Here is a 15,461-nt window from a genome sequence, read left to right on the forward strand (position 1 = left end):
CTTCCTCAGGGCGGAAGAGGACACGCTTTTTTACATTTTTGTAGGACTCAGGACATGCCACTCCAAACGTTGACCTCAGGATTCTTTTGAGTTGAAGACAAATCAGAAATAGAAGCCAAAAAAATGTCTCTGCCACGCCTTCCCGGGCCACATTTGTCTGAAAACTGTTGTGCTCCAAGAACTAAAGACAGACGATGATGCAAACACAAAAGGGAGTTTATTACAGACTCGAGTCCGGACCCACGACACACACCGAAGCAGGGGTGAATGGCATGATCCCCGAACCACGCGAAGGGAGAGTATTTATAGAATTACAAGCAGGCTTAAATTTTTCAAACAAGCTGGCAATCACTCTGGCTATAAAGAAAACATCTTTTGCCTTTGGCGTGCACGTGCGCACGACCCAAAGTTCAAATTGATTGGCCGAGGACACTGTAGTCTCCCTACTTGGTCGCCTCCTTAGCATCCCTCGACAGAGGCTGTTAACATGGTGTGTCCATAACGAGGTGAGGATGAGATATAGTTCAAGAATGTGGCATCCTTTCCAGGAAAACAAGACTTATAACTAAAATTCTAAAATGGCGGTTATACACACAAAATGGCAAAGCAATGATCAGCAGTAATTCGGTTCTACAAAAACAGGACAGATTTTTCCATCTCTAAACTTTCCCTCACCAAGAAGAGGAAGGCTTTTAACTTATGAACTTTTCTAAACCAAGATCTTCCACATATCCTTATTTCCCACAGGTATGTGCTTTTGCATAGTTTACCTGAAAGTCCTTTTTTTTTTTTTCCTTTCTCTTCTCAGTTCTGTAGAAACCATTGTTCTTTGTTACCATGCTGTATATAAGCCCCATGTTCTCACCGCTGCTTGAGCTACTCATCACTGAGTTTGTCTTATGTGTCTGGTACAAGTTAGTAAACTCTTTCTTCTGTTAATCTCTCTCTCTCTGCACCCCCCCCTTCCAACTTCAGTTCTAGGACCCCAGCCACAGAACCTAAAGTTAATTTTTTCCTGTTCTAGGCTTTCTAGTCTATTTGTGTAATTATTTTTTTACAGATTTATTTTTATATATGCATACAAGAACTGGGGCACAGGCCAGAGGTGCGGGGGTGGGGCGTGTGAGAGGATTCACCAGAGACACAGTGGGGAGCAGAACAGGTGGATCTACTGAAATACACTGGGGGGAGCAGTGGGGCGAGTCAGGAGAGCTCTGCTGCGCCATGTGGGTCAGCTCCCTGGTCATGGATCGAACTCATGTGACATTGGTTGCCAGAGCTTGATAGTGCTGAGAGTTTAACCCTACGCCACCAGGGATACCCTATTCTTGTAATTAATGTCACCTCACCATCCTTATCATTCTGATCCTTGTCCAGAAGGTGAGTGCAAATTTGTTCAGTCTTGCACTATAGACCCAGCCATGAGTTTAAATGGGGTTAAACTAGGAAGCAAGAAGCCTGCAATCCTGTTTATAGGCCGCTGTTTTAGGTAGTTATCCTCTTATCAGATAAGAACGGGCCAGAGGATGAGTATTGTCAAAACTCTGCCAAGATTCCTTTTATCTGGGTGAAGATAAGTGTGGTAGAATGTTGAACCCACCCCCAAACCCCAGTACCTCACTCCAGTTTCAAATTTCTGACCTATCATTATCTCCCCACAAATAATGACTCCCTTCTAGTGCCTGCCATGTGCAAAGCACTGTGCCAAGAGTTGTTTGGATAGGTATTGTTATCTCTACAGAGGAGGGAAATGAGGCTTAGATAAGTTTTGGAGATCACAGTAAAGAATGCCTGACATGTCAGAGCAAGGATTTGAACCCAGGGCTATCTGCAGCTCAAAATTTAAAACATTAATTCCTTCCTCTTTTCCACCCACAGCCAAGCTGCAGCCAAATCCTGTCCATTCTTTCTTCACATTCTCTTGTACCGTCTTCCTGCGCATTAACACTGTCACGGTCCTAACCTACAGTAGGTTACCTGGCTTACTGCAGTGTCCTTGTTAGTCAGCACTTTTCCTGATCTGATCTGTTTACCTCAGCCAGGTTAATTTTCCTAAACTACATATCTGGGGAATAACCTTGTGGTTCTGATAAAATTCCCAAAGGAAAATGAGAAGACTCTGCAGACTTTTAGAGAACCTCAGAGATGTACATTAGTTACTCATTCCATTTGTTATTCTTGAAAGAAGCTATTATGTAGAAAAAGGTCCACAAGGATTAATCTAAAGAATGTGGTAGAGGAGACAGGTGGTAAAGATCATTATATTAGGTTCATGCAAAATAAATATTTCATGGGCTTTCTTCCAATTTTTACTTAAAAAAGTTAAATGTAAATATTACAAAACTTTTAAAAGTGAACAAATCCTTCAGTCCTTATTAATTTTAATGGACTCTGATCTTAATTGTATTCACACATTTTATTAGTATAAGAATCCCTATTTGAATTGAATTCCATCTTGACTAAGAATGTCCAGGAGTGAGGGTCATGTCCACTCTTTTTTTTTTCCTTTTTAAGATTTATTTATTTATGCATATAAGAACTGGGGTACAGGCCAGAGGTGCAGAAGGTGAGAGGATTCACCAGACACAGTGTGCAGAACAGAACAGGCAGACTGAAATACACTGCAGAGGGGAGCAGCGGGTGAGACAGGAGAGGTCTGCTGTGCCATGTGGGTAGCTCCCTGGCTGGCCAGGGATCAAACTCATGCTGCAGAGGCTGTGGATGGCTTCACAGTACTGTGCTTAACCGCTTGTGCCACCAGGGATGCCTGCCATGTCCATTCTTAACATACTCTCATGTGACTTCAGAAATGACTCTTTAAGCTCTCAGGGTCTTCATCTATACATGAAGATTTGAGTAAGAGCATTTGAGTAAGAGCCTGGCAAGTACTTTAAAACACTACCTTAAAACTAAATTTATATCAATCAGGTAGTTTTTAGAATGCTTAGGGATTGTTAAGATAAAGAAACTCAGAGTTTGTACATTGATTTGAATGTCCCCCAATGCAGGTGTTCAGTATATTGAGTCTACCAAGAATTGCGTAGCTTCCTCAACAGGTGGAAGCTGTAGGAGCATTTAGAATTACCCACCCCCAATCCTCACAATGTTTTACATATTTTCTTCAGATGAGGATGCGAGTGCTGGTAGGAGGAGGAGTAAGAGGAGTAGGGACTGATAACCCAAAAAATGTAAGTACCGTACCTTTACCTCAAATCTTGGGCATTACTTAAAAAATAATCTTTGATCTTAGAGTTTCACTAAATTTCATATATGCCCATCAAAATTCAACTATTTGAATTTTCTGATTTTGTAAATGCCAAATGAATAGAAAGTCTGTTGCTTAATTAACAAGGGAAATAAGCGAAAATATAGAGCATTTTAAGACAATTTTGAGCATATACTGACAGGCTGGTTCATTCATTTGTCCATCCATCCATCCATTCATTCAACAGACATTATGTGCACTTTAAATATGCCTGACATTGTGCTTGCCCACTTCTGCCCCTTATTTGTTCTCTGACTAAACAAAGTAGCCTCATCTGAGGAGGAAAAGTTTATTTGCTAGATAAACACAAAACAAGCACAATCTAATTCAATCCTCAACAAACTTGTCCGAGGACACAAGTAATGACAGTGGAGAGTCAGGTTTCTTAACTCACATTTTTCTGATTCCAGAACCTCAGATCTGATTGTCTGCAAGTAATTTCTCATGCTTGTTATACAAATTAATATATTTTATTTTTTTAAGATTTATTTATTTATTTATACAGGCAGGGTACAGGCCAGATGCATGGGAGGGTGAGAGGATTCACCAGAGAAAGAGCGGGGAACAGAACAGGCAGACTGACAAAATACACTGCTGAGGGGAGCAGTGGGAGAGGCAGGAGAGGTCTGCCATGCCATGCCATGTGGGACCCTCGCGGGCCGGCCGGCCAGGACCAAACTGGCACTGCAAAGGCAGCGGACAGCTTCACAGCGTGGCGCTCAACCACCTGCGCCACCAGGGGAGGCCCAAATAATATATTTTAAGTACTTAGCATGGTATATAATAAATTTTAGGAGAAAAATTCATTAGAACCCCTATGTTACTATACATAAATAACACTTGGCAGTGACTCCCTTCATGGCTCAGGAGTACTGCGAAGATACTGTTTATTAGTTTGGATTGTTATATGTGACAGCCATTCAGGAGTACTTAAATTATTATAATACAAATAAGTGATAAATTCAACTATGTTAATTATCAAGGGAATGATCTGGAATAATCTGAAGGTTGAGCTACTGCTGAACGACCACAAGTAGTAGTAAATTATAAATACCTGTCAAGAAGGGCGCCCAGAGAAAATGGAAATTGTGTCCCATGGATAGATGGAAAGTATAGGAACAGTCTCCCTACACAGGATCCTATAGCACCCAACAATCATCTCTTGTTTCATAGCTGCACCCAACTATGTAGGGTAAAAAATTCAAGATGAGTCACTATCGTAAAGATGTCAGTTCCACTCTGTAAATTCAATGTAATTACTTCAGTTTCAAAAGGTTTTCCCACCACTTCATCAGACTGGTGTTTTCTAATTGTGAAGTATGTGATAGCACCAGTGAATCCCAGGAACATGAGCCAACTGCATACTCTGCTGTGAAAGTGGGTCTCTAAATTAAATGCAACATTACACAGGATACAGATTGATGGATCAAACACATGTGAATGAATAAAGAGGATAAAGAGGATCATTTCATGATTAAAGGGCCAGTTCATCAGGAAGACATATTTATCACCAGCCACACAGCTTCAAAATAAATACATGAACTGACAGAAATTCAAGGAACAGAAAAGTTCATAGTAACAGATTTCAACATTGCTCTCTTGATAACTGATAGAGGATCAGTAAGCATATAGAAGGTTTGAACATAACGTAATGAACGTGACCTAACTAACGTGTAAAAAATGACTCAATAATAGAATATCCTTTTTTGAATGTCCCTCTGGGGGGCAAATGGAATGAATCAGGCTTTTTACACCATTAGCCTCTGTGGCTAGCCTTGATCGTGTCACCGCAGAAGGCCCTTGGGAGCATGGGCTCAGGGCATGTGTGCCTGATTGTGGACAACACCTGGAATGGGGGTGTGGGCATGCGTAAGTGTGCATACCCGAGCCTCGAGGCCAGGTATATAAGGGCGACATCACTCGGCGATGGCTCTGGAGGCTGGCTACGAGAGGACAAGCAGCGTGACAACCGAAGAGGTAAGACCATGAGAGAATGCCACGGAGGGCCTAGAGAAAGAGTAAAGATTGGGGGGTGGAGGGTAGGAGGAAGAGTAGGGGGCTCTGTTGTCTGTCCCCTCCTCCTGTCCCCCCCTCCCCTCCCCTTGCCATCCTCCTTGCCTCTGGATTTTCCCAGCTCTCTGCCTTAGCAGCCGGCAGCCTTGCTTACTTACCACAACACCTTCCCCCCATGTATATGTATGTGGCCCATTCACCAAGACAAACCATATTCTGGGCTATAAAACAAATTTCAGTAAGTTTAAAGGGATACAAGTCATGCAAAGTATGTTCTTTGACCATAAGGGAATTAAATTAGAAACTGGTATTAGAAATCAAGATCTTCAACTATTTGGAAACCAGCCCACTTCTGAATAACTCATGGATTGAAGATGACATCAAAAGGCAAATTAAGATGTAATTTTAATTGAAATAAAATTAAAAGTATAAAATTTTATGAAATGTCAAAATTTCAAGAGAAACTTAGAGCAATGAATAACCTATGTATATATATATAAGATTTTATTTTATTTATCCATATAAGAGCTAGGGTATAGGTCAGAGGTGTGTGTGGGGATGGAGAGGATTCACCAGAGATAGAGTAGGGTGCAGAACAGGCAGATTGACTGAAATACACTGCTGAGGGGAGCAGCAGGCAAGACAGGAGAGGTCTGCTATGCCATGTGGGTCAGCTCCCTGGCCGGGGATCGAACTTCATGCGGCAGTGGCTGGCGATAGTTTGATTGCGCTGAGACTTTAACTCCTGCACCATCAGGGAGGCCCTAGGATCAGGTTCTTAATAGAACCTACACTGCCCCGACTTACCTCTCATTCCTGATTAATTTTATTTCCTCTTTTCTCCCCATCTATTGATCTTCATTTTAGCCCCTCAGACAACTCCATGGAGCACTTACACAGTCCTCACAACCTGGAAATCTTCCCCATTTTGGTCACTCATTGATATCTGCTCATTCTTCAGCTCTCAGCTGAGTCATCACATTCTCAGAGAAGTTTTCCCCATCTTTCCAGCCATTTCAATCCCAGTATAGGTTCCAGTAGTACCCACAACCTTTCTTCTAGCATTTTCCATAATTAAGTAGTGCTGCTGCACCTCCAGGCATTGCTGCTTTGAGCAGCGAAACAGAAAGGGTCAAGAAAGAAAGGCTTGAAACCCCAGATTTCTCTTTGGGAATATCTCTCCTTGTCAGAGATCATTCATATGGCCACTCTAACTGCAAGGGAGGCTGGGAAATGTAGGGTTTTGGTTTGACAGCCTCTCAGACTATGCTAAGAGAAAGAAGTAAGTCACCCTCAGCATCTCCCACAGTGAGTGAACACCCACTGGGCCCCAAGGATTCCTGGAAACAACTTCGAGAATCTGGAGGAGGATCTAGAAGGACGTAATGGCAGTTTAAAAGTATAAAGTTAGGAAATTTCAATGACAGAAATAGCTTGGAAGCATCTGAGGGGCCTCACTTCTCTTAACCTGACTGACCCCTATTCAAATTCAAAGTTCATTTCTAGCTCTCAGGAAAGCCTCCACAAGTCTGTTCCTTTTTCTCCTCCCCAAATCTTTTTTTTTTTGGGGGGGGAGAAGGGGGGTCAGTAATTTTATTGAGATATAACTCACTTATTATAAAACTCACCCTCTTGAGGCATACAACTAAGTGGTTTTTAATATACTAATGGAGTAGCACAGTCACCTGCAATATCAAGTTTCAGAAGATTTCATCACCCCAAAAGAAACCTGGTACCCTTTAGTCGTCACTTCCCATTCCCTACTGCCCCAGGTCCTAGCTTCTACCTTGTTTCTCTGGCTTTGGCCTTCTCACCTGTGTGCAGTCAGACAGTACATCAACTTTTTTTCTGTCACTCAGCCTTGTTACCATGGTTCGTGCCCAAGCAGGGCTGCTTCATTCCTCCTAGAGAAGCCACTGTAAGGAATACCACATGGTTTGTTCACTCAGCAGGTGCAGACACTGAGGTGTTTCCACTTTGGCTATTATGAGTGACACCATGATAAACATTCTTTGTGTGATGCAGTGAAACAGGACAGGCCTCTCTTTCTGCCCCATCAGATAAGCATTCCTATCTGCTGCATCCTCTTGCATTGTAAGGAAAAGGAAGGCCATCCCTAGGAGGATAATAAGGAAGTTAAACATCAGGTTTTAACAAAGCAAGCTGGCGCCCACTCCGAATCTCCCTATGCCTGCATCAAAAGGACACACTGATCCTTGCCCGCCTCCCTTCTGTTTGACCCCTTTGCATAAACACCCCCGCCATCTGCCAAAGAGCAGGACAGTGGTCTTTCAGACACAAGTCTGCTGCCCTCCTCAGTTTGTCGACAGATGAACCTACTGTCCTTCTCCTCAAGCTGTTTCCTTTTATTGGCTGAGGGAAACTGAGGGGCATTCTGTATCAGACCTACCTGTGCATTTCTCTTGGGTATATACCTAGAACTGCTGGGTGACAGGTGACTCTATGTTCACTTTTTTGTATAACCGCCACACTGTTTTCCATTGTGGCTGCACTAATTTAAAATCTTCCTAGTACACTCTGAGCTGGGGTGGTTTTCATTACAATTTTTAAAAAACATTTAAATAGTTGCAATCATTTAAAATAATAACTCAGTTTGAGAATGACTGGCTTTATGGATTGCTTTATGGATATGAAGTGGTGTACCCTGAAGCTATTTAGAATTACCTGTAGGTTTCTTCTTACATGTGTGCTCAGAGCAGGAGAAACAATTATAAAGCTTTTCCTGTTTGTTTCATACCATTTTAAGTTTCTTTGTGTATTTAAAATGTTTATATTATACTCATTTATTAATACATGGCAGTTTTAATTAAAATTATGGAGTTAATGAATAGAGCAGCTCACAGTTGAGGCAATTTAGTACAGTTATTGCTTTTTAATCACAACATCCCCATCAAGTGGATGCATTTACTAGCAACTAATATCGAAGCTCCAAAGGAAGCCTTTAAAGGGCTTACAAATTTCTTGGATTAGGTGACAAGGATTCTGTGAGGCTCCTGATGCCTTCAGGTTCTGTCCTTCTACTAGCTGCTTCCTCCTCCCTGGCCAGGCCAACCCAGCAAGTTCTCAGAGAAAACTGTTGTTAGGAATGTACTCAAGGGGAGCAGCCGCTTAGGAGGCATGCATTTCCTCCCATTCACACACAACTCCTGCTATTCTTTAACTCTCAGTTTAGGCATCCCTGCTCCCACCTTCCCAGGCACCCTCTTTACCTCCTTCATGCCAGATCTGTAAACCCCAGGTGGCATGGGAATGGAAATAAGAGGTCCTTTTCCCGTGGTGAGATCACATGATAGCTAACATGTCTGGGTGCTTTCTGTGGACAAAAGTGTTCATTTTAATCCTCATGACAGACCCCATCTTGCACAAAGCTATCACTGCCTTCGCTGTTCCCACTTGAGCTAATGATGATGCTGCAGTTTCTGAGCATTGAAACCTTCATACCTGTAGTTCTCTTCAATTAGCGCCCGTTTCCACCCTGACTCCACTTAGCAAAATCTTAACCCAGTTTTTAAGTCATTTCAACCACAAACTCTCTGAAGAGGTTCTCATTCAATTCTCAGAATTTTTCTTTCCCACCTTTGCAGCTGTTATATCACTTACTTTATTCCAATTTTTTGAGAACTTGTGTTATTTCTGATCATATGCAAACCTCCTCAGAGAAGACGGACTGTACCTAACATATCTTTGTAATTCCTGGGGCCCAGGTATATAGCAGGCATTTTATATTTATGGAATAACAAATACACCAACCCTGTCTCTACTGCCATTGTTGCAAGAAAACAAACAACCCATACCACCCCCAGCCACTTAAATGCCAGGGACAATCAGAATCCAGATAAAACACTTAATATTTCCTCATTCAGGCAAACAAGCCCAAATGGCTTCAAGGTGCACCAAACTAAAGCTCTGAAAAGTCTGGACATTTAGTCACCCCAAAGGTAAATTAGAGTGATTCTTCACAAAGGTAAATAATGGTGACCGCAGGCGAAGCTTGAAAAACTCTGCAAAACGCCTCACGTTCCCTATGGCTCCTGTGAGCCCTGGGGTTGTCAGCCCAGAAAGGAAAATGAAAAGAATTTGACGTCTCCAGAAATTTAAGATTTTAATTTTAAATTTTAAAATAGTAAGCAATTGGGAGTTACTGCACAAGATTAAAGTTAGAAATCTAGTTTCCCCATGACCTAAAGCAATCATTTTTAACTTTTTTTCTCCCAATAACCGTAAGCTAGACGACATACGCCCATCCTCATTTAGGAAAGCTACAGCAAGGGAATGAAATTAGCACACTGAAGTAATGTCAGTTCCTTCCCTCGCTAACCTAGTCAGTCATAATAACTAAACAGCACCACCTAATGCCTTGATTTGGACTCCATAGTTTAATTCCATCAATTTTCTCAAATCCACCTGCCTCCACATCCCCCCCAACACACACCCCCCAGGCCACAACATCATCTCCTGCCTGGGCAGTCAGAGCCTCGTCACTAGTCTCCCCGCTTCCATCCTGGTCCCTCCAATAGATCTTCCCTGTTGTCACCACAGTGACTTTGGAAACAGCATTGTGTCTTTCGCTCTAAAATGACCCTGTGTGCAACTGCTTACGAGAGAACAGCCAGGTGAGACAGCCCATGGGAACCTTCACTTTGCAAGTGAGGACATCCCAGACAGAAAACAATAGTGCAACCATGCACCTCTGGTCCGACAGAACTGAGGTTAGAATTAGGAATTCAGTATAGCTTGGATGGCCATTTCAGTGAACCTCACTGCTCCCCCAGAAATGTACCTTATCCTCAGTGTGGTCATGGAAGACAAATGCAGTAATTTGGATTGGACTAAAATCTGCTGGTGGGGCCACAAGATATTAAAATAGAGGCAAGAGAGCTGAGAACCCAGCCTGAACCAATGCATGAAGATCCTGGTGTCTCAGGATCCACCTTCTCTAGCCAACCAGAGGGCAGGGGCGGCATTCCAAATCCAGGACAATGTGATCCACATGGGGAGCATAGGATTTCACTGGTTGGATGTGCAGGATTTCTGTCTTCCACGGTTTCCCATGCACCTGTTGAAGAAGAACAGCAATCCGAGTTTTTGCAAATTCCGCCCACCTTTGCCACTCTGGCTTGGTGGCCGCTGACAGTATTTTCCTGCTAGAATCCTTGGTAGCTCCATTTCCCCCTTGGCTGGTGATAAGCTCCTTCTCCTCCACGGTATTGCTTCCAGGAGAATGGAGATTCTTGCAAGGGAAAGATTCCACATTTTGGTGGATATGCAAAATGCCCCCAGCGTCCTCACGTAGTACTTGGCAGGCAATGGGCCAACCTTCTTCAGAGCTGGGGATCAGTCCCAGGTTCACCCTGTCGGCAATGTTTGAAAGTTTCAGTTTTCTGTTATCCCCAAAGTGTATCTGGCACCGATCGGCCACCCCGTTGATCTCCAGGTTATTTCTTAGAGCAGCTACAGCATGGGGGTTCCACTCACAGGCGTGGACGAAGGCAGCCCCAGCGTGAACTAGAAAGGGCAAAGTAAAATAACCAATCCCGGCATAGAGATCCACCAGCACTTCTCCGGCACAGGGCAGCGCCGCCACGCGCAGCTTCTCGGTGACGTTTCCGAAGGAGAACATGCACCGGGTCACGTCAAACTCATATCGGATCCCGTTGTCCACGTGCTCCACCCAGCCGCTGTCGCCCAGCAGCAGGGTCACCGCCGGCGTTCGCGCGCCGTCCGGCGATACCCTCCCTCGCTTGGCCAAACGCCGGCCCCCAAGCGCCGAGGCCACCGTCTCCCAGAGTTCTGGCTGCAGGCCCTCCCACTGCCTGGCTTGGAAACAGTCCTCGCCGAGCAGGAGCAGGTCACCGTGTCGCTGCCAAGACCGGGGCAAATCGGCCTCCAACTGCGCCGACCACGCCACTCCCCGGCCGGCCGCCCAGCGGCTCACCTCCAGGCACAGCCTGCGGGCGGGTGGGCAGCCCCGGGCCGCCTTGGACGGCGCGGGCTCCGGGAGCCGAGCGAGCGCGCAGGAGCTGCCCGGGGCCACGCGCTCCCGCAGCTCGCGCAGGTGCTGCTCCGCCAGGGTCGGCCCCAGCACCGGCAGCGCCACGGAGCCGTCCCGCAGCCTCTCCACGCGGTGCCGCCTGTCCAGGAGCCGCTGCTGCTCGAGATAGACCCTGTACCTCTGCGCGAACCGCGGCTCCGTCACTACCGCGACGACGGCCGCAGACTCCCCACCGCCCCGCTCCTGCCGCTGGCCCCACATGCGCCCGGACGCCCCCGGGAGGCGCCCGCCCCCCAGAAGCCGCTGTCCCCTCTCCGCGCGTCACAGCTTCAGCAGGTGCATCAGCGCGCACGCCGCCCTGCCGCGCCGGAAGTGACATCGCCGACTGGCCGGCACTAAGCGATGACATACTAATGGCGTCGTCCCTGCAGTGGTGAAGCTGCCGCCGCCATCTTTGTTGTGGTCCGCCATTCCTTGCTGCTACCCGAGGAAATGAATGACAAAGAATTCTCTGGCTTCTAATTAGATGGTGCCCTCCTCGTGCATACTCTTTAATGCTGCTTCAGAATCCAGAGAGCGGGCCTCCCCGGTGCCGCAGCGGTTGAGCGCTGGGTTGCGAAGCTGCTCGCGGCCTCTGCAGCACCGGTTCGATCCCCGGCTGCTCCCCGGCCACCTGAGGAGGGTCCCACATGGCGCGCAGACCTCTCCTGCCGCCCGCTGCTCCCCTCAGCAGTGTACTTCGTCCTTCTGCCTGCTCTGCTCCCCGCTCTGGCTCTGGTGAATTCTCTCACCCTCCCGCGCTTCTGACTGTACCCAGTGCTTGTATAAATAAATAAATAAATCTTAAAAAAAAAAAAAAGAATCCACAGAGCGCAGTGAGCCTGGAATAATGGGCTGAACCCGCGTCACAGCGCTGTCTAGTCATCAGAGACTGAAACGTCAGGCGGCGTCCGGCTTCCTTTCCCTTGCAGAGATGGTCGCGCGGTGGCCCGTCCCGCTGTACAGACAAGAAGCCAGAAGCATCGGAATTCTGGCAAATGATACCACCTCCCCCAACAGCAGTCTTCACCAGTGAAGTGAGAAGTTTTTTAACTTCCCCAGTTTGTTGCTATAACAATTAGGGATGTTATATATAAAGTGCTTTGAACAGTGACTAGGAAAGAGGTATATTACAGTGTAACCAGTTGAATTGCTTGGATCGCAAGTTTTAAATACCTGTTGAAATGCTTTGCCATAGCGAATGAGGACAAAGGGAAATTCCCCTTTAATTAAAAATAGGAGTTGGAATAAGCCCTACCCCTTCTACTTACTGTCAAGGTATCCTTTAACAGAGTTAAAGCTTAGTCTCAGCGCTTTGCTCAGCTGAACAATGCTGGGGGACACAAAACAGATAAGAAAGAGAAACCGATAGAGTTGCCAAGGGAACGTGACCCTGGGTCCACAGGACCTATAGGGGGCTACAGAGAATTCCCAGAATGTGAAAACTGGGCAAACAACTCCAGAGGACACCTCCTGTGGGTAAGGCCCACCGAAACCTGATTCCCAGCAGATACAGCAATCAGCAGAGACCCACTCCCCTAGTCATGAAAAATCTGATGAAAATAGGTTATAAAAGGGAACCCCAAATCCTCCTTCCCTCACAGATCTTGCCTTCTTGCACCCTGCTCCCTAGAAGGGTATTTTCTATTCTCCACTCTGCATCTGGTAAATTCTTTCACCCCTCCCACCAAGCTCCAGCCTCACCCCATATTGCACAGCCACACTTACCTTCCCTGTTTCTATAGATCAGGGTATAGAGATCAAGAGATGTTAACATTAGTTGATGTCTCAAATTCATGCACTCTATGGGAGCCCCCTGGCTATTACTAAAACACTTACTTTTTTGATACCTATTCAGTATCAGAATTGTTCTTTTCAGTCTCATCTCTCTGTTACAGACTCAGACTCCATGGAGAAAGCAGAAAGCAGGATAGAGTAGAAGACCTTCTTGGTGCCCCCATATACTCTTGGTACTCACCATTCCTGTAAATGCCAACCCAATGACGTCTAACTTCAAGAACTTGGGAGTATTTGCCTGAGGACATTCTCTGCTCACCAGAAATAGCTTAGCACATGTCCAGGGCAGGTCAGAAGTGCTGGAAATCAATGCTTTCCTTGCCCTCCTGAGAAAGTCCTTTAACCAGTGACTGATGATATTGATGGATAAATTTCCCAGTTTCCAATTTCCAGTTTTCAACCTTAGCTGGAAAACCTCCAAAATATGTTCTATATTGTCTCCCAGAATTCGCTCAGAACTCCAGTTTTTCAAAATACTTTTCTGTGTCCAGCATATTCAACACCCCAGTCCCCGTTTTTCTCATTAATATACAAACATGCTGCACTTACCATCTTTTACAAGTTCTCTCTTGACACCTCATTCCTACTGCTATTTCCAAGTTCATATCCCAATCCATGATATCACCACAATCATTTATCACTTTGATACCTCAACTTGGTGTCTAATAGTAACTCATATTAATATGTCTAAAACATTTCTTTTTGCCACCACCTACCATAGATATAATTGTGCCACCCATTTACTCAAGTATATAGTTTAGAAACTATCTTTAATCACCTCCTCCCTCCTTTTACTACCTTCCCATAAGTTGGATAGTCAGATGCTGTGTATTTCTATATTCTTTATATTCCATAATAGTGTATATTAAATTAGACTGTCTCTCTCCCCAGCCATCTCTGGCATGTAGATTCCTCCAGCTGCCTCCTCGCTGATCTCTTCACTCATAGTTTAATCTCCATATAACAACCACGATGAGAGTTTTCAAAACATACTTTTTGATCCTCTTCCTACTGAAAAACAGTTTCTCTCTACCCATTATTCAAAGAATAAGTTGTCTTCCCTGCCCACCAGACCAAAATTGATCTGGCTCATAAGCCTCAGCCTGAGATGGAACAATTCCCCTGATTATAGACACCTTTCACTTCCTGAAATAAACCAAGTCTTTCTATGTGCTCTTTCCTACTTGCTGTTCCTTTGTTTGAAGTGCCCTTCTCCTAGATGATGCAGTGGCTGGAGGTTTGAAAAAAAATCTTCTCTCTAAATTGTTACTCTTTCCCTCCCCATTATGTCTACTTCACAATCTCTTCATTTCTTTTTAAACCTTTGTTTGCTCTTTATTTGTATAATCTTACATGTCCGTCTCCCCCAGTAGTAATGTTCTCTTAGACAGGGAGTAGTCTTTTTCCATTTATTGCTATAACCCTGGCATTTTTTGTAGTATCTGGTCATAAGTCATTACCTGACAAATACCAGTTAATAAGAGGATGTCTGCTTTGCTCTCTAAGAGACCTGAACATTTCAGTACCCATTCAAGCAGTAATCCATTATACAAATGTAAAAGTTATAAGAAATTCAGACAAAGGGCCTCCCTGGAGGCACAGGGGTTAAAGTCTCAGTGCTATCAGCTATCACCAGCCACTGTGGCATGAGTTCGATCCCCAGCCAGGGAGCTACCCACATGGCTCAGCAGACCTCTCCTGTCTTGCCTGCTGCTCTCCTCAGCAGTGTATTTCAGTAGATTTGCCTGTTCTGCTCCCCACTCTGTCCCTGTAAATCCTCTTACCCCCTACACTTCTGGCCTACACCCGAGTGCTTGTATGCATAAATAAATAAAAATAAATCTTTTAAAAAATTCAGACAAAGATTGATAAACTAAAATATACTTTGCTCTTTTACTTATGCTGATCAATGGAGGTTAAAAAGAATTATGGTACAACCTTTGGGCCTCCCCGGTGGCGCAGCAATTGAGCGCTGGGTTGCGAAGCTGCCTGGCAGCCTCTGCAGCGCCGGTTCGATCCCTGGCTGCTCCCTGGCCACTGGAGGAGGGTTCCGCATAGGCTCAGAGCTCTCCTGCCGCCCGCTGCTCTGCTCAGCAGTGTACTTCAATCCTTCTGCCTGTTCTGCTCCCCTCTCTGGCTCTGGTGAATCCTCTCACCCTCCCGTGCTTCTGACTGTGCCCAGTGCTTGTATAAATAAATAAATCTTTAAAAAAAAAAAGAATTATGGTACAACCTTTAGATGAAAATATTACAATTATTATGATGGTCATAAGAAATCTTAATGAAATAGAAGGTTACTCAATATGCTATATTAAATTAATTTCTGAAATACGA

General features: G+C 44.9%; 1 protein-coding gene across 1 annotated transcript; it reads right to left on the bottom strand.

The window, feature by feature from the left end:
* Positions 1 to 5,752: 5,752 nt before the first annotated feature.
* Positions 5,753 to 11,552, bottom strand: TRMT12 (tRNA methyltransferase 12 homolog). The gene has a single exon (XM_037516659.2). The coding sequence runs from the start codon at positions 11,550 to 11,552 to the stop codon at positions 10,236 to 10,238; it is 1,317 nt and encodes a 438-aa protein (XP_037372556.1). The 3' UTR covers positions 5,753 to 10,235.
* Positions 11,553 to 15,461: the final 3,909 nt, after the last annotated feature.

The sequence above is a fragment of the Talpa occidentalis genome, unplaced genomic scaffold (genome assembly GCF_014898055.3).
Source record: "Talpa occidentalis isolate TD23 unplaced genomic scaffold, MPIMG_talOcc4v2.1, whole genome shotgun sequence".
NCBI classification, from domain to species: Eukaryota; Metazoa; Chordata; class Mammalia; order Eulipotyphla; family Talpidae; genus Talpa; species Talpa occidentalis.

Coding starts and splice junctions, on each gene's coding strand:
- TRMT12 (XM_037516659.2), bottom strand. CDS start 11,552: ATGTGGGGCCAGCGGCAGGAGCGGGGCGGTGGGGAGTCTGCGGCCGTC.